General features: G+C 50.9%; 7 protein-coding genes across 7 annotated transcripts; 3 read left to right on the top strand and 4 right to left on the bottom strand.

Annotated features, from left to right (window-relative positions):
* Nucleotides 1–2,362: 2,362 nt before the first annotated feature.
* Nucleotides 2,363–4,229, bottom strand: CC1G_03301 (hypothetical protein; the record flags this gene model as incomplete). The annotated part of the gene is made up of 7 exons (XM_001830712.2): nt 2,363–2,369; nt 2,556–2,663; nt 2,826–3,273; nt 3,437–3,481; nt 3,526–3,601; nt 3,759–3,782; nt 4,185–4,229. The coding sequence occupies 7 exons, from the start codon at nt 4,227–4,229 to the stop codon at nt 2,363–2,365; spliced, it is 753 nt and encodes a 250-aa protein (XP_001830764.2).
* A 1,605-nt stretch (nt 4,230–5,834) lies between these two features.
* Nucleotides 5,835–8,735, top strand: CC1G_03300 (hypothetical protein; the record flags this gene model as incomplete). Its single annotated transcript, XM_001830711.2, has 11 exons — nt 5,835–6,020; nt 6,172–6,223; nt 6,281–7,098; nt 7,151–7,408; nt 7,465–7,640; nt 7,692–7,725; nt 7,782–7,795; nt 7,852–8,187; nt 8,238–8,295; nt 8,345–8,551; nt 8,607–8,735. 11 exons carry the CDS (start codon nt 5,835–5,837, stop codon nt 8,733–8,735), a joined length of 2,268 nt encoding a protein of 755 aa, XP_001830763.2.
* Nucleotides 8,736–9,058: 323 nt separating this feature from the next.
* On the top strand, nt 9,059–10,778 carry CC1G_03299 (phytanoyl-CoA dioxygenase). Its single transcript, XM_001830710.2, has 11 exons — nt 9,059–9,097; nt 9,157–9,170; nt 9,227–9,329; nt 9,390–9,457; nt 9,512–9,597; nt 9,665–9,763; nt 9,828–9,875; nt 9,938–9,956; nt 10,016–10,025; nt 10,106–10,343; nt 10,432–10,778. Exons 1-11 carry the CDS (start codon nt 9,062–9,064, stop codon nt 10,626–10,628), a joined length of 918 nt encoding a protein of 305 aa, XP_001830762.2. The 5' UTR covers nt 9,059–9,061; the 3' UTR covers nt 10,629–10,778.
* A 30-nt stretch (nt 10,779–10,808) lies between these two features.
* On the bottom strand, nt 10,809–12,355 carry CC1G_03298 (hypothetical protein; the record flags this gene model as incomplete). The annotated part of the gene is made up of 5 exons (XM_001830709.2): nt 10,809–11,094; nt 11,156–11,448; nt 11,499–11,708; nt 11,764–12,043; nt 12,102–12,355. The coding sequence occupies 5 exons, from the start codon at nt 12,353–12,355 to the stop codon at nt 10,809–10,811; spliced, it is 1,323 nt and encodes a 440-aa protein (XP_001830761.2).
* A 680-nt stretch (nt 12,356–13,035) lies between these two features.
* CC1G_14257 (hypothetical protein) lies at nt 13,036–13,907 on the bottom strand (the record flags this gene model as incomplete). The annotated part of the gene is made up of 3 exons (XM_002911680.1): nt 13,036–13,130; nt 13,187–13,261; nt 13,736–13,907. The coding sequence occupies 3 exons, from the start codon at nt 13,905–13,907 to the stop codon at nt 13,036–13,038; spliced, it is 342 nt and encodes a 113-aa protein (XP_002911726.1).
* Nucleotides 13,908–14,011: 104 nt separating this feature from the next.
* On the top strand, nt 14,012–15,587 carry CC1G_03297 (hypothetical protein). Its single transcript, XM_001830708.2, has 4 exons — nt 14,012–14,198; nt 14,263–14,387; nt 14,444–14,508; nt 14,580–15,587. Exons 1-4 carry the CDS (start codon nt 14,130–14,132, stop codon nt 14,894–14,896), a joined length of 576 nt encoding a protein of 191 aa, XP_001830760.2. The 5' UTR covers nt 14,012–14,129; the 3' UTR covers nt 14,897–15,587.
* On the bottom strand, nt 15,417–16,722 carry CC1G_03296 (alpha-ketoglutarate-dependent taurine dioxygenase; the record flags this gene model as incomplete). The annotated part of the gene is made up of 5 exons (XM_001830707.2): nt 15,417–15,524; nt 15,583–16,082; nt 16,141–16,247; nt 16,272–16,509; nt 16,578–16,722. The coding sequence occupies 5 exons, from the start codon at nt 16,720–16,722 to the stop codon at nt 15,417–15,419; spliced, it is 1,098 nt and encodes a 365-aa protein (XP_001830759.2).
* Nucleotides 16,723–16,770: the final 48 nt, after the last annotated feature.

Below are 16,770 nucleotides of genomic sequence, written 5' to 3'. Positions count from 1 at the left end.
ACTGGGTCGTTTAAATTTCTCAACCAAGCCTCGTAAATCCTGTTGTCTCGAGTGACGCTGACGTGGATTCCAGGCCCAACTGCTCTACATACTACACTTGATCCTTTCAGCCACGATCGAGGGCAGCCACCGACGTTGTACTCTGAGTCTTAGTACCACGCGAGCATGAAGAAACGTGGCTGCTGACCGTGACCCGCTCAGCCACTCGATGATCGATCATACCCTTCCGGGACCCTCTCCTCTGTCCAATAATCATCAAAGAAAGATACAATATTATTCCGATTAGATATGTATATGTATATGTATATGTGGATGTGGATGTGGCTAAAAGAGATGACGATGATGAAATATGAAAATGATGAAACCCCAGCGACAGACGACCACATCCAAGCCACCAATTGATCTCAAGGGCTGAATTTTTGATTCAATGATTGTGGTGGTAGTCTTCCAGGAGCTTCGAGTGACTCCGTTGCGGTCGCCGTTAGCGTCACGCGTTGCCAATGGATCATTGCTCTTTTGGCTACGCGTACTCTCCAAGCCAAATAAAATCACATACGAGATGCTCACACAAGTGGCATACGAAAACTTTCGAATCTATTTTACGGGGTAAATATAGGTTACCAGACACGTCATATATGGTCTTCGAGTGATCCTGTTTGTCCGTGAAGAGCGTGAGCCTCAGACATTGAGTTAGTACTACAGGGGCTATAGCTAAACGCGAGTGCATTGAATGACGCGCCCATCAGCAGATTTTTGGACGGGCGCTTATTTTGTGATGGCGCCCTGCGAGGTCTGCTCGGAGGCGCTTAACGATCCACTTCATTCGAGTGAGCCTGAACCACCTGGAGATAAGTAAGTAAGGTCTATTTTCGCAGCTTAGATTAAAAGGCCGTGTGCTAAGATGTTAACGAAGATGTTGGGATTCCATCATTGACCGGGATTGGCGGTGTACACGGGAAAAGCCCTCAAACAGCGCGGCAAGCTTCGTTTTATTTTTTTTTAGTCGAAAAAGATTTACAACACTCCGATAAGCTTCTCCTCTAGCTGATGGCCCTTTCATGCTGCTAAACGAGCACAACCACCCACCGTTTGCATCATGCATCGTCACATACGCATCAGTTTCTGGATCATAAGTAGACTAACGGTGCACATACGGTCTTAACAGATCATTATCAGCTTTGAATCATGGTATAGATAAACTGGGTAACATCGATGCTTATTCAAAGGGGGCAGAAGCCTGCGTGAAGCGCTCAAGGCCCGGTTAGGCACATGGTTGGAGGTTTTGGTTCATATAGAGTGATAGTTCATCTTCGTCGTGATTCATGGAGGGACCTAGATTGAATGTATGCGTGGAGTGTTACGAGTTGGTATACATAGCTTGAACTGAGGGAAAAGGTAAGGCTCTAGTACCTTGGAGGGCTATATCAGAAACACGCACTCGGGAGTCGAAATGATGCCAGAGGCTTAATGTATCACTGGGCAATGAGTACGATCATCTGGTCGATGTATACAGTGCATCTTGTGCTGACATTTTCGCGGAGGTGGTGTATCAGACGCTCTGCCATCACAGCAGCAGTCCGAGGCAGCAACGAACGGGGTGCACACTGCACTCCGGCCTAGAGCCTCGATTACAATATTCCTCGAGTCATACAGCGTCACAATCATCCCCATCCAGTGCTGAAGAGTCGGATACACTGCTCCAACTGTCTGATACGGTGATCAACATGCGGATCATTCCAGCTGTAAAGTGGAGACATTCTGCATGTGCACAATGTAGGTGACCTGAAGTAACAATCCATCTGTATCCTGTAAACTCTAGTAGGCACACGTCTCCTCGAGGACTGACATCATGGAACAACCCTTCAACGTTTCAAACCTCGGCATATCACGATCAAGACATTTTGCGCTCGCTGGGCTTTGCGGCTTTACTTGTAATTATAGCCTGTTCAAACCCTCGAACCCGATTCCAGAAGGCTATTTATGATGAAGATGGAATGCGTTGTATGCGGACGAACTACGGCTTTGCTTCAATGGACCTCAGGCCCCGGTGGGGTCGATGGGGAAATGAGGCGCCAGTATACTTCCGCTCTATTCACCGCCCGTGGAGTTGCACATTGGCACCTCGTTTCCTTGGAGACATAATTGCTGTTCGTAAAGGTTTGGAATCCGTAAGCTTGGGAGTTGAGAAAGCACTTGCCGTACAGGTGACTGAGCTACTCCACATTCCTCTCGTCAATCAAAGATGACCGAAGTTTCGCGGAAAGCTTAGTCTTGTAGCGTCAATGGCTACGGTCTGAGAGAGCGCTAAAAGCATCCAGACAGAGAGAACAATCCGTAGAAAGTTGCGTCATATTCAGCGGCGTCAGGACCTTATCAGATGTTCCAGTGTGCCGATTCAAGAACTAACACTTCTGAAACACCCAGACCAATATTCCTGTAACATTCGGATTGGAAGGTCGAAGAAGCGAGATGCAGTTTCCCCTTCTTCGGAGAGACGAGTTTTTTAAGAGCCACAGAGCGGAAAACAAGTGTCCCAACTTGTCGCCAAAACGCACCTCTTTCCAGGAACTGTACAGTAATAGGTCTTCTCCCGCGCATATATTCCGGTGCTCCAGGCAAAATCAAAGAGGGAAGCGCGGAGATGTCGATGATTATCCTCGAGGCTACGGCAAACGAGGTCCAACGGCTGTGTCAATGTGAAACTGCGGTAGTAGAAAGGATCATTGACGTCGAGTCTTCTCTAGGTACCGGAACGCACTTACCTATCTTAGAAATTTGAAGGACAACCAACTTGTTTGAAGCAGATGGGTGTAAGTAGGACTGACGGATTGATACCAGACGACGAGGGTCGATTGAGAAGAGACGAGTGGTTGACATCGACTTGCAAACGTGATTCGGCGTTACCTTGGACTTGCGACTTTGAGAGGACATTGAACGGGTCCGCGTTGACAAAGAGGTACAAGGGTCGGTTGTGCGTAGGAATAAACTTCCCTTGAAGGGAAATTTTGCTGAAGTTCGTCAGAGAACTTGCCTCGTGGAGGTACTTTTGCCTTGTGCAGCTTAGCACGAGTGGTGTAGCTGCTAATATAATCATAATGAAACTTGAAACGGAAGAAGAAAGGAGAATGGAATCACGTTTCGTTCTCCAGGCAGGTCCAATTTTCCAGAAGAATGGGCCATTGAATAGGTGAAATCGATACTTAACAAAGTCAGCGACGGAAATGAATAGAATCGACAGGGAAGGAACGCCGCGGTCGTTGAAAACGAGGGTGCCTAGGTAGTCGTGCAAAGTTTAAGTTCTGTTCGTTAGCAAGGTGGCAGCTGCCTCCAAAACCCTTGATGTCATTGTCGTATCGTGGAAACGTGCTCGTAAACTCTAGCACAGGCTAACTAGGAAAGGCCGATGATGGTGGAAAATACAGAGAAGAGTACGTACCACCGTGGATACCAGGTAATAAGCGGTACAATCCGCTGAGAAGTTCTACCGAGGGACGGTGTCCGTAAAAGCTTGGAACACGAACGTACTCCGTCCACTGGGTCTAACCAAACTGGAAAGCGGAAGCCGTTCGGGCAGAGTCGAAGGCATGAGTTCAAGAGTCTTCTGGATGATCTGTGAGAAACCTTCAAAAAAAGGACGCGGTTCTAAACGTCGTCAAGAAAAACATCGATGAAAGTTTAGAGCGCACTCACCGGATGGCGGAAGGCTGCAGGTGTCAGAAGAGCTCTATTCCCGATATACCCACTTCCTTTTTACCCACCTGCGAGGTATTGCCAACGGAGGTCTGAGGCGATCGAAACTTGAAGCCGAGCGAAGTTCAACTCGGCAACAGGCTCCAAGAAAAGAGTTTAGACGCGAAAATACACGCGTTTTCTAGAGTTCTCAGCGGGCCATAGGCGTATGGGCGACTGTGTGCAACGAAAATGCCAGTCGCGGTAGGAGACGTTTTCATGTTTGGCCAAACTTCTGCCGTCACCAGCGCTAAAGTTGACGGCCGTGAGTCGAAGCCTGCTCCGAGTTGGAGGTTCCTGCGATTCCGTCGTCGCAATCGAGCTCGGCGAGTGGCAATGTCGTAAGGTGTAACTCAACGGTCTGATGTATACGAGCCATTTTTTGGGTCTACTCTCTGAGTAAGGAGTCAACAAATGTGCGAAACAGCGTTGAAGTCTTCGAAAACCGGGCTTACCTTTTTCTCTCCAACGGACAGAATCCAGAAAGATCGATGCGGCATTATTTGTCCTGTTGAATGCATGCCGACGCATTGGTTGAAGGTATATAGCATTGAAGCTCTGCGCTCAAGCTCGAAATTTTCGAGCAGGACTCCAGACCTGTCCGCGAAGGCCTAGAGACAACTTGAAGGGAACCTTTATCCGCCTGAATCAGATACTGCAACATTGCTAGGGAAGACGGATTTCCTGACTGGAGAAGGAGTTTCGCTGCCCCAGACTCCTAGGTGTCTGCTCGGATAACGCTGCTATCGACATACCCTGCCTAACTCAGGCCTAGCTCTACCTAACTGGCGGTTTCGTTTTGGGGCGCGGCCCCTATTTCTGGGACCCGTCGGCACTTTTCGACCAGCGGGACATTGCGACTCCCGATCCCGACTCAAGCGATCATCGATCAGGTCGATTGCGAGGTCGCGTGCGTCCGCATGGGTCTAACGATGGCGAGGTGGAGAAGGCCGCCAATGGCGACAGCACGCGACAAGCTCTGGTACCTGATGCAGCAGACTTGGCAGGGAGCGACCTTGCTTGCGAACCTTCCAATAGAAAGAACTGTAGGATTGGAAATTGTACATTGCAACGGTGGAGTTCCTTGAAGTCCGTTAGAAATCGTTTCCTAAGTACAAATATGAGCAGTCAGAAAGGCAAATGCGGCATAAGACGGCAGAACGTACCAGGCGAACAGACTCTAAGCGTCCAGAAGGATCCGGCCTGAATTACTACTGCATTGAGAAGAGATTCCAGCTCACCAATCTACAGTGTGTCGCGCAATATTTCACCGCAGAGAATCACAAGTTTCGACCAATTTGAATTCTTTCCTATTGGGAGTGGAATGAAGGTGCTCACGAGACCCTGCCCTGCTCCAATGGATGTTGGTGTGGCCAAAACGAGCAATCGAAGTCAAGCGAGCCCACATGGTCGTATCGTGTTTGATACCCCGCATCCGCATCGTCGAATCACCGTCCACAATCTAATCACTTGCATGGGGTTGCGGCGAAATAAATGTTAGCGATCTGGAGGAAACTCGAGGATCATTGTATTGATAGGCTGTGATACTCTGGCTGCCTCTAGTCGTTCCAAAGGAGGATTCGAACCAATCCTGCGAGTTTGATTTGACGCAAGCGTTGCACAGTCGAAATGAAAGGCAGTATGGCGGGTGGTAGGAGATAACCTGGCCCAAGCGAAGAGGGTGGATTGGCTCGATTCTGAAGGTTGGACTTGAAGCTTGAAGCCTCGGTGACTGTGGCAGACAAGTCGGTAGATTGAACGGTGGAAGAACTCTGGTACCAGAGAGGCCCACAGAGATTTGCCAGTACGCCGCCAGTTGAAGGTCGTTGGCCACTGTCTCTCCAGGCGGAAGTCTGAGTAGTGTTGTCGGCCAGCCATTTCGGTACAAAGAAGGCTCTACAGGCGAGATGTAATTTGTTGAACGGGGTGTTCCGTGTTATTTCAAGACGGCTCCGAGGCGTCGATATGGCTATGATCTCAGGAATCAGAGTTCGACATCGTGGACGACGAATACGAAACCTCATTTGGAACTCCGACGGGGGTCGGAGTTTAGGGCTGAGCGTGTGAGTTGGTGTGATGGGGTCCTCCAGCACTCCTTGGACCCAATGGCACCACCCCGAGCCCATTCTTCTCCATCGCGTCCGCATACTGCCTCCGCCAACGTCCAGCAGCCCGCCGCCGATCCCAATGTCAACGAAGAACTCTTCGTCAACCCCATGCTTGGGGAGCCGTTGGTCATATACATCGAGAAAGACGTCGAGGACAAAGAGGAGCTCGTTCGCCTGTTAACAGTGAGTTAATTAGAATTGAATTGGTCGCGGTTCGCGTGTAGGCATCGGGATCGCGTTTTGGGGGGAATCTGAAATGCCCGCCGAAGGCGAAGTAGCTTATCGACGTGACGTTATCAACTCTGTAGCGAATGAGAACTGATTAGACCCCTAGACATATGGCGGAAACATTGCTTCAGGTTATAGTGGAGTTTCATACATCCTTGGTCAGTATTCGCCTCCCAGTCATTGCACAGACTGTGTTGACACTGTGCATGTCGCAGTCGACCCCCTGAAGATATCAGGTCAGAATCTGTATCGCCAGTACGCGAATAAGAAGGGCAAAGTTGTACTTGACGCCCGTTGGATTCGAGAATGTATAAAGGCGAACAAGTTGTTGACTTATGCCACCAATTGGGGAGGGTGTAAAGTAACCGGGGAGGAACGGGCGATTCTGCAGAGACACCAGCAGCAGCAGCAACAACAACAACAACAACAACAACAACAACAACAACAGCCCCCTCACCCGCAATCTATACACCACCAGCACCAGCATCATGGCGACCTTAATGAACGAGACGTTTGCTCCATCATCATGGACCGGGTATTTTCGAATGCAGAAGAGCAGGCACAACAACACCCTCAGATGCAACAAGGGCAGCAGCACCATCAACAGCAGCAGCCTGATCAGCAACCTCCCCAACCACAGCAGCAGCACCAACCCCAACAACATCCTCCGGCGCCTACCGCTCCGCCACAGGCTGGGCCTGTTGTACAACCCCAGCACCCGCAACCTATGATGCCCTACGCCATGCCTGTTGCCACTGTGCTTGTCGACCCCATGAACCCATTCGCAGGTGTTGCTCATTATGCCCATCCCGGTCACCCACCACCGGGTGTGGTACCTCCCCATGCATGGCCTGTTCACCCCCATGCCTTGATGCCTCAGATGATGCGGCCCATGCAAGGTCATCAACAATGGGAGGCCTATCACCAGCAGGTGGGCATGCAGTCCCAACAGCCCTACGTCGGCGCGGAATATCGGTATCGAGAAACGACTGCCCCTTGGGTGACATCCAATGCAACCTATTACGACACCACTGTAAGCGCCCAAGTATATCCATCGTCCACGATTTCTGACGCAACGTTCTCAGCAATATGTCCAGTCGTATCAGCAGCAGCAGCCTACAGCGTACCCTTCCGCACCAGATCAAATGGAGCAGACACATCCAGAGCCTCAAATCCAAGCACCACAACCTCAAGCTCAGGCCCAGGTCCCGTTGCAGCCACAGACACAGGCAACGCCTTCGGAGACACCCACTCCAGCTCCTCCACCTGTGGATGTACAGCCATCGACAGGAACTTTGGAGCCTCCAGATAGGCCTAGAGGCCGCAAGCGCACACGAGTCGTGGTAAGTCCTTGCCAGACCATGGTTTTCTTCCCACCTTGATAAACTTGCCACAATAGACCACGCCTGCCACTCCTGCAACGGAGCTAGTCGCTCGATCGGCCCCAGCGAGATCGCCGACACCTCCCACACGCGTCATCAAGAGTACCTATGGAGGCAATTTATTCACGGCTGAGGATGTGATGTATCTCAAGAAGTACATCGACTATTGTCAGGAACAAGGACTCGTTCTGAGGTATGCTTCTTCGAAATTATCGTTTTGCATGTTGCTCAACGTATCACGCAGCCTTCGTGAGATCTGTGAACGCGTCGCAGTCAAGGTCAGATGCTTCTTGTTGTATGTGCGACGTGAGTACTAACCCATTGAACCCACTAGGCACCGCATCATACGTTAGTTGCTCAAGTCGTAACATTTGCCTTGGATGGCCGCTCTGATGCCTTTTCAGGTTCTATTCGTGGCGGAGATATTGCAATAAGCATAAGATCCGTTTGAGCGGATATATGATGAATCAAGCAAGAGACAGCTCACCAATGGACGAAGACATTGGGGAAGAAGGGGAGATCGAAGAAGAGTCGGAGGTTTCCAGAGGTGGCCCTGGGCCCAGTTCTTCACGGATGAACTCGACGGCAGCACCAGCTCAAGCAGAGGCCCGGTCAGAGTCCGTTCCAAGGAATCGATCACCAACCCCTCCTAGAGCCCTATATCGGAGTACAACTGGGAAAGGCGTTGCTTTCACTCAAGAAGACGTTACCTTTCTGGTCAAGTTTATGCGGTATAAGGAGTGCGCTTTTTTTCTCTGTTGGTCTTGGTAGCTTACTGATCTTTGTGAAGAGCCCAGTCTCAGGGTCGTATGGACATGGTCGCTTTCTGGAAGGAAGTCGCTGCAAAGGTTTGTCCGACTCGCAACTTGATTGACCTTCTGTTGACTCTTTACCCAGGCCCCCCATCATTCGAAGGCATCGTGGATGAAGTATTGGAGAAGACATAAGCATGAGCTCACTCGGACTGAAGCGGATGGTCCTCTACCTCCTCCTCCCGAAAAGAAGATGCGATATGTCGCCAGTGATGATGTCCTTTTGGCCAAGTTCTTCAGAGAAAAGAGGCCCGGTACATCCGACCAACTGTTCCAGGAATTTGCTTCCAAGGTGCGATCCGTTTGACGAATTGAAAGTGCGTTGCAAGTTTAACACTTCTCCATAGTACGGCCATCATCCATGGAAAGGCTGGCAAGAACACCATCGGATACACAAGGCCAAGATTGATCACCTCATCGAATTACTGAATGCCGGGCATAACATTGACGTCGTCGAGCCTGAAAACCAGTCTTGAAGAGCTGCGATTCGTTTCTCGAATGGACATCGAACATATTTTAATCGCTACTTATGAGACTCATTTTGTATGTACTTCTTCGTTGTTGTTGTTGCACTCCATGTTGTACCCTCCTCCACCTCGCTAAAGAGCACTCACTGTATTGTATACCCTGTAGTAGTACACCTACTAGCCATCTGCCATTAGTCTTCGTCGTTATCTTATCGCATTCTCGGGCCGCCTGGCATCAGTTAGGGGCTTTGATCGAGACCCCGGAACTCATCTTGACATCACTTTCAACCACCAAGTGCCGTCCTTGTGCATAGTCTCTGCTTTCCATCTCAACAATGCCAGAATATCTCAGTCAAGAACAGATTGACCAGGCATGCAACGTATTCCCTGTTGGATCAATGGACGACTGACTCTCGACTCGGATTTGCAGTTCAATAAGAACGGGTATGGTTCGTCTGGTAGTTGATACTGGAGAACGTCTGAACTGATGTAAAGCGAAGATATCTCGTTCTGCCGTCATTCTTGTCGGAAGAAGAGACATCCGCGTTGCGGAAGCGCTCTAAGGAGCTGCTGGACGAATTTGACCCTTCTACCCACCCTCTGGTATGATCCGCCGACGTACTTCGTCGACATGAACTCACATTTAAGTCTATGGGTTTGCAGACCAAGTTCACGACAGGAGACGATGACCACGTCGGAGACGACTATTTCCTGACGTCTGGTGACAAGATGTCAGAGTTCATCTACCTCGATTATTCGAAAGTCTCTGCTGACGCGGGTTGTAGACGCTATTTCTTGGAAACGGACGCGGTGGATGGAGATGGAAAGTTGAACAGGGAAAAGCAGAAAGCTGTGAATAAGATTGGACATGGTGCGTTTATCCGATCCTTGCTTTGTCCATTGCTGGTTACCTGACCCGTCCCTACGTTGAATCCAAGGCTTGCACGAGCTTGACCCTCTCTTCCGGAAAGTGACTTTGGAGAATGAACGCATTAGAGCTGTGGTTAGGGATTTGAAGTTCCATCGGGATCCTGTTGGTATGTCTGCGTCACCAAGGCAAGGACGAATGTAACTGATGCGGATGTCTTGGACGGAATTCAGCTCTCCAGTCGATGGTAATCACGAAGCAGCCGCAGATTGGTGGCGAAGGTACGCTCCTTCTTGTGAGGTTGCTCGAAATTGCGATGCTGACCTCAAGGGATGGACTGTAGTGCCTGAGCATAATGACTCGTAGGTAACCTTTCTCTCACCCTGCGCAAATCAGTGCATTGAATTCGCATCCTTCGCAGGACATTCCTGGTAAGCTCTCAACATCCCGATCTATCTTCTCCCCAGCCCCTCAGGCTTACTTAACAACACACTCCGACACCTCCAAACAGTACACAGACCCACCATCCGCCCTCGGCTTCTGGATCGCCCTCGAGAAATGCACAGAATCCAACGGAGCCCTGTCTTTCCTTCCCGGATCGCACAAGACCACGCCAATCACCAAACGTTTCGTTCGTCTCGGGCCTGGAAAGGGTACGGGGTTCGAGACGTTGGTCTCACCCGAGGAAGAGAAACGTGTGGCTGAGGAGGGCAAGAAGGGGGAATATACCTTGGAGACTTGCAATCCAGGTGGGTCTTTCTTATCTCGGCTGTACGGGTTGAAGTTGTAGCTGACGATGATTGGGTGAATGGACGAATTTTCACATTGTTGTTGTAGGCGATTTGGTCCTCATCCATGGCTCGGTGCTGCACAAATCGGAGAGGAACACGAGTCCCAATACGAGGTTTGCGTATACCTTCCATATGATCGAGTCGCCGCCCTATGCAAATTATGACGAGAAGAATTGGTTGCAGCCTACACCCGAGATGCCGTTCTCGAGGATCCTGCCTCCGGGGGAGATCAACGTGTTCTAGGTGCTCCTTCGACAACGGTCCTGCGGGTGGTAGGATATGAAGAAGCAAGTGACGGAATCTTTTGTGTTACAACAGTTTGGTGTTAGCGGTATAGCAACAGTGTGGTATCTCTGTGTTAAATAGGTATTATCTAAATGGAATCAGCGTCACGAACAAGATAATAGTACATTGCAATAACCCTCAATCTTCCTCAGAATCAGACCCATAATCAGAAAACTCGTCAGGATCGATAGTAGCGACTCCAGGTTTTGGTGGAGGTGCCTGCCAGTTATTCGGGTCGTCACTATCGTCGCCGTCGTCGTCCTGGGTATCTGGAGCAGCGGCAGAAGCGCCATTCTGCTGTTTTCCTCTCTCCTCCGGAGGGACGAATACGTTTTGTGCTTTGGTCACGGTGTCCCGCCTCAGTTCTCGTTGTTCGTCGATTGCGGCGCCTGAGATCATGTCTTTCCAGAGTTGAATCAATTGTCTGTAGGACCAGTGTCAGAACAGGAATGTCGGAGAGGGGGGTAAGTGGGAATAGAACGTACACTGCTTCGTTCCCTGCACACCAACTTAGATGGTTCACTTGATGTCCAAGGCGCTCGGCAAGCTGGGAAACGGAGTAGGTCCCTATTTCGCTTTCCTCCATCATCGTCAGATACAGTTCCTTGACATCGATCACGTAGAGTCGTGGGCGGTCGCGCTCTGTAGATGGGATGTCGCGTGTGTCGGGTCTCCGTCTGGGGTCGGAGGATGCTGCGTATGATCGTTGAGGGGACCGTGAACGTGAGCGTCGACGGTCTCGTCTTGAATCGTAGTCGTTGTGCCTACTGGAGGACTGCTATGGATTCTGTCAGAAGGATTGTGCTAGGGCGCATTCAAGAAACAGACCTGGTGAGTGTCTCTACGCGAACCGTAAATCAGGGAGCGGATGTCTTCGACGTGGAAGAAAACTCCTAGACTGCCGAGGATGTCTGTCGTCCAATCTTCGCCCATGATTAAGAGGATGGTAGGTTGTCGTGGGTCGAGGCGGAGTAGTTCTCGCAGTTTGTCTCCAATCTGGTCTTGGCTCATGGTGTGGGAATCACCGTATCTGAAGGCCTAGAGGAAACCTCTCTTCGTCAGTGGCTACACGATAGCAAGCAGAAGGACATACCTCACGAGTAGTCTCGGCTCCCTGCTTCAAACCCAGGTTCCTTTCATCAGACAGATGCACACCCGTCCCAGGTTTATACTCGAGGTCAGGAACACGCGCTTCTGCGAATCCAACGTCCAGAAGCCGGGGTGCTCTCCGTCTGTCACTGACGGCTCGATGGTCAAGACTCCAAAGGTTGTATACGAGCGAGCAAATGCGAAGGTTTTGCGTCCAGCGAGTGTCGGCTGGTACGCTGTATTTTGGGAGGTCGAGTGTGCGTTGGAGGATGCGGTAGAGTACCCTGTCAAATAACACAGATCAGCATGGGCTACACAACTAAAGGGAGGACGAGGCCACACCTGTTATGCTCAAAATGTCCCCTCTTTAATCCGGGTTCTGGGTTACTGTCCGTGTACCCGCGATTAGCCTGGCTGGTATCGTACGGCGCGTTCCCCTTCTTCGGTTTCATCCTCGACAGTTTCGCTTCCAGCTCCTCGACGGCATGAAAGTGGATGGGGGATACGGATTGGAAACTGTCGATTCTCATAGGGTACGCCCTGGGAAGAGGCAACCGCATGGCGTTGGTGTACCGACGCGTTTCCTGTTCGGTCATGTAGAGATAAGAAGCGCCCGTGTGGGTTATTCCTAATTGTCCTATATTTAGTTTTCGGAATGCGGGTTGGGTCAGATAGCTCACCGAAGACCAGTTCAAGAGGTTCATTGGAAATTCTGGACTTTAGAGGTGAGCTAGAGCCCGCCAGGGACTCTGCCAGTGGTTTCTCGCTATTCCACTGCGTTTCCCCGTGTTTGCCTGGTCTTATGCCGTTCCTTTATCAGTTTCCTTTTGTTTTCGATAAAAGTTATTCGTCCTCACCCCCTTATATGTGCTCTCCATCCTCCGACTTGGTAGTAACGAGTGTCGGACATCGTGGTGGCTGGGTGAAGGGAAGGAATGTGAAGGGAAGGTGAAGTGTTGATTCTTGGTGCCGTCGCGCCGAGAAAGCGGAACAAACGCGGTCCGACGCGCTTCGTCCCTGTCTTTTAAGTCACAGCCACCCCCTAGCTCCCGCCTTGCTTCGGCGCGACCGCAAAGGCCAGTGCGCTGCAGGGTACCGGGATACAGTAGGTTGTGCAAAGGCGATGCCACATATGGCGCCTGATAGATGACCTGTGTACGGCATTCACCGGCGGCTACGACTACTGGCATTGCGCAGACCTGCTTGGTGAAAGCCAAAGGTTGAGTACCGCGTCGAGACTCGAGCAATGATCAACTCAGCGACGCGCTCTACCCTTTCAATGTCTCTTTTGAGTGCCAGCTGCAGAGCTTCTTCCCGCGTGTAAGGATTGACCCGTCTTCAGTCCGAAGTGGGAAGAGTACAGACTCTCGGCTATCGAAATCTTTCCGAGAAACGTTCGAAGGTCAATGGGGTTTCCAAGTACTTACTGCGGATTACTACCACTAGCTGAGTAGGCTCTCGGAGAGCTTGTGGCCTTGATTCGTTGCCCTCGCGGACTGCGTCTAAGCTTAGGAAGAAGAGTCGCATTATCAATTCCCCTTGAAATTTGATGATATCGCGCTGCGCAGGAGAACTGTATTTACTTGGGCTTCTTTTCAGCTGTACTTGGTTCAAGGCTGTGATTTCCAGTGCAAGGAAATTGCGTCACTGGTCGGGTCGCTCTCCGGTACCTGTCTGCGGGAGTGACGCTAATGAAGTGTAGATTAGGTTGAGGCTAACGAGTGATGTTCCGACCCTCTCTACCGCAGGAGGAACCCGAGCAGAAGAGTAGCACGTATGCCCATTCTTATGAGCTTCTTAGTCTAGCTCATTCTATGAATTCCGAACCCATTCGACAAGTCACATTTTGCTTCCGCCCCCATCCAGAGGCTTCGCGAAGTCCTCCATACCGAAGCCAGGCCGATAAAAATACGACAGAGGGTAAGGCAAATTTCCATTACATCTGACATCGTCTCCTAAGCTCAAGAATAACTGACAAAGGTCTCTTACACCTCTTTCACGCAACCTATGACCGCAATTGGTCCCTGTTGGTCCCAAAAAGGCGCTGTGGAGCCCCCTCTTGGCGCCCGTCATGACGCAAGCCGGGACTTTCCCGCAGGCGCTCCTTCCGAATCCGGTAAGAGCAGTCTTGGCAAACCCATGGGCCATGGGGTTGGCCACCAAGTGTCGATTTGCGTCATTTCGCTCCGCTTGTCGCTATAAAACATCTCTTCCGATCTCTTTCGACGGTTTCGTTCGTCCCGATCTATAAACTCAACTTGCCTGCTTGGACCTCTGTGACGACTTGGACTTGAACCGCCACGTCGACCCCGAATACGCCTACGACTACGACGACGACGAGTACTACGATCTAATAGCTTCTAGGAAATCATGAAAGTAGCGGGTGCAGCGCTTCCTGGGGTCTTTTTCTGCTTTGCAGCGATGGTGCTGCTCATCTTTGTGCGTCTGAATTGTGGACTCGTGGATTCCTTGGACTTTGTGCTTACCTCGTGTACGCTCCTAGGTGTCGGTGTCAGAACCGACATGGGACAGAGTCTCCTTCCTCAATGTGCGGAGAGATAACGGGACTGTGCACTATGGATGCTTTGGGTACACGAACCATCCAGTGGGTATCGGGTATTACTTCAGGTGAGCTTTACATGCCTTTATTCAAGGACTTTGGGCTAACGAACGAATGACTGAAGCAATGACCGACTCAACTCGGGGATCCTGCACAACCTCACGAAAACACTCATCCTCCATCCAATCGGTACGTCTCGTCTCACCTTTCTCCTATCCTATCCCACCCAAACACACGCTCACCATACTTGGAAAAAACAGCCGCTGGTCTCGCAGGTATCGCCTTCTTCTTCGGCCTCTGCGGTCTCGCCTTCAGCCGCATCGGGACGATCTTCATGTCCCTGGTCGCCGGCCTCGCAGTCCTCGTCACCCTCGTCGCCTGGGTTATCGACATGGTCCTCTTCGGTATCGCACGACAGCGATACAGAAACGAGGGTCTCTGGGCGCAGTATGGCAATGCGAATTGGTTGACGCTGGGTGCGCTTGTGTCGCTTGTGTTGGGATTCTGCACGGCGGCGATTGGGTCGTTTGGGAGGTATAGGAGGAAGAGGAGTGATGTTGGTCGAACGACCTACTAAATGGTGTTGGTTATGTTTTCGACGACCCTTGACGACGTTTTGCGACCCCCCACGTTCTTCAAGTTGTGACATCTGCTTTCTCGGCTTTTACTCTCCATGCTTTCTCCTAACGACTCGCTGTTTTCACGAGTTACAGTCTCAGCTTTTGTCTTAACTAGAATATCCCCCCACCACACCCCTCCAGCCCAGTCATTTTTTTTTCACTTGTTCATCCCGACTGTTGGAAGTTTTCGAACGCTTTATAGTTTTGCTTCAAGTTGTATAATGTCCTTTCGACTTCATCCATTCGTTTTCTTTTGTACTAGTAGTAAGTACTCATGTCCTTTCAGACCCCTCACGCCCCGCCTTTAGTGTAGTAGTACTATTGTTAAGTATAGTGTAATGTCAATTGCTTCTGACGCCTCGTTTTAATTTTCAACTTTGATTTTGTGAGAGTGTGAGTACCAGAACGACAAGGAAGAGAATCAGTTCATTCTTAGAAGTACAGAGCAGAAATTTATGGATTTGGTAACAAATGCGTTTACTGAGCAGGAATAGGAACTTCGCCAAGAGGGGTCAGCCTCAAGTTGTGCCTTCGAACATCCTTGCCATAGTCAGGAACAGCCGAATGGTTCGTGACTCGGTTATCCTATTACAGACGTTAGCCATCCACACCTACGCAGGCTTTGTGCACGGAAAACACTCACCCAGATGATCACGCTCCCGGGCTCATGCCTCGCCCTGACTTGGAAATCCGCACCCTTCGCAATATGATCATACAAGAACTTCAACAGCGCATCCGACTCTTCCTTCTTCAACCCCACAATATGTCTGGTAAATGCCGGGTTCACAAAGATGCTCTTCTCACCCGTGACAGGGTGGACTCGTATAACAGGATGAACAGCTTCCACCGGTTCCTTCCTCACCGCCCCTCCACTCCTCCTCGACTCTTCAACCTGAGCCACACCTGAATGCAGCGCTTTCAGTCCTACCAACCTCTTCTGGAATTCGGGCGACAAGCGGTTGTACGCTTCGGTCGTGGAGAGGAAGAGTGTGTCGCCGCCGACGGTGGGTTGGTCGAGGGGCCAGAAGAAGGTTGTAGAGGGTGGTTGGGGTTCGTAGGAGACGTCGGAGTGCCAGAATGCGTACGAGAGGAAGGTGTCGATGAAGTAGTCGTTGATGTTGCGTTTGCCTGGTTGGCGGAGGACTGGAAAGGGTGGGAAGGGGGTGAGAGGGTTACTGAGAGGGGGGAGGGGGAGACGTACGGTTGACGTAGGCTGGGTGACCCTCGATGTTGGGGAGTGTAGCGTGCAAGTGGGGGACGCCGAAGTGGCTTTGGGTAAATCCCTCGAGCGTCAACGATACTCCGTTACTGCAGTGAAGGAAAGAAACTCACGCAGCGATAGCGACTTGCTTCTCGGGAGGAAGATCCTGAAAGTCTTGCTCTCGGAAGATCACGAGTTTACGCTGGGCAACGAATAATCCGAGCTCATCCAAGCCTTCTTTGGTGAGCTGGGAGAGTTGGATGCCGGAGAGTTCGGTGCCGATGTAGGGGGAGAGGTGTTTGACCTTTGTGTTAGGGCTCAAGAGACGGGGGAGGGTGGGGTCAGCCCGGGAGCCTGGGTCGACGTGTTCTAGAGGTACGAGTACAGATTAGATGGGCAAAGACAAGGCGGATGGATGGGAGACGGGGAGGACGTACCGAAAGGCTGGTGTTGCTCGAGACGTTCCTCGAGGTTGGAGTTGGGAGGGTATTTGTTGCTTAGGTCGACGCGGTGCCATTTCTTGGGGTTGTTAGTTGGGACGGGCGATTCGTGGTGAACGATTTCGGAGACGGAGGGAGCCATGGTGCTTTGCCTTGAGAGTGCTAAGGCTCCTCTATGGTTTATATACCC

The sequence above is a fragment of the Coprinopsis cinerea genome, assembly GCF_000182895.1.
Source record: "Coprinopsis cinerea okayama7#130 chromosome 3 map unlocalized cont3.3, whole genome shotgun sequence".
In the NCBI taxonomy this organism is placed as follows: domain Eukaryota; kingdom Fungi; phylum Basidiomycota; class Agaricomycetes; order Agaricales; family Psathyrellaceae; genus Coprinopsis; species Coprinopsis cinerea.
The sequence above is the reverse complement of the archived record's forward strand: the minus strand, read 5'-3'. Positions and strand labels throughout refer to the sequence as shown.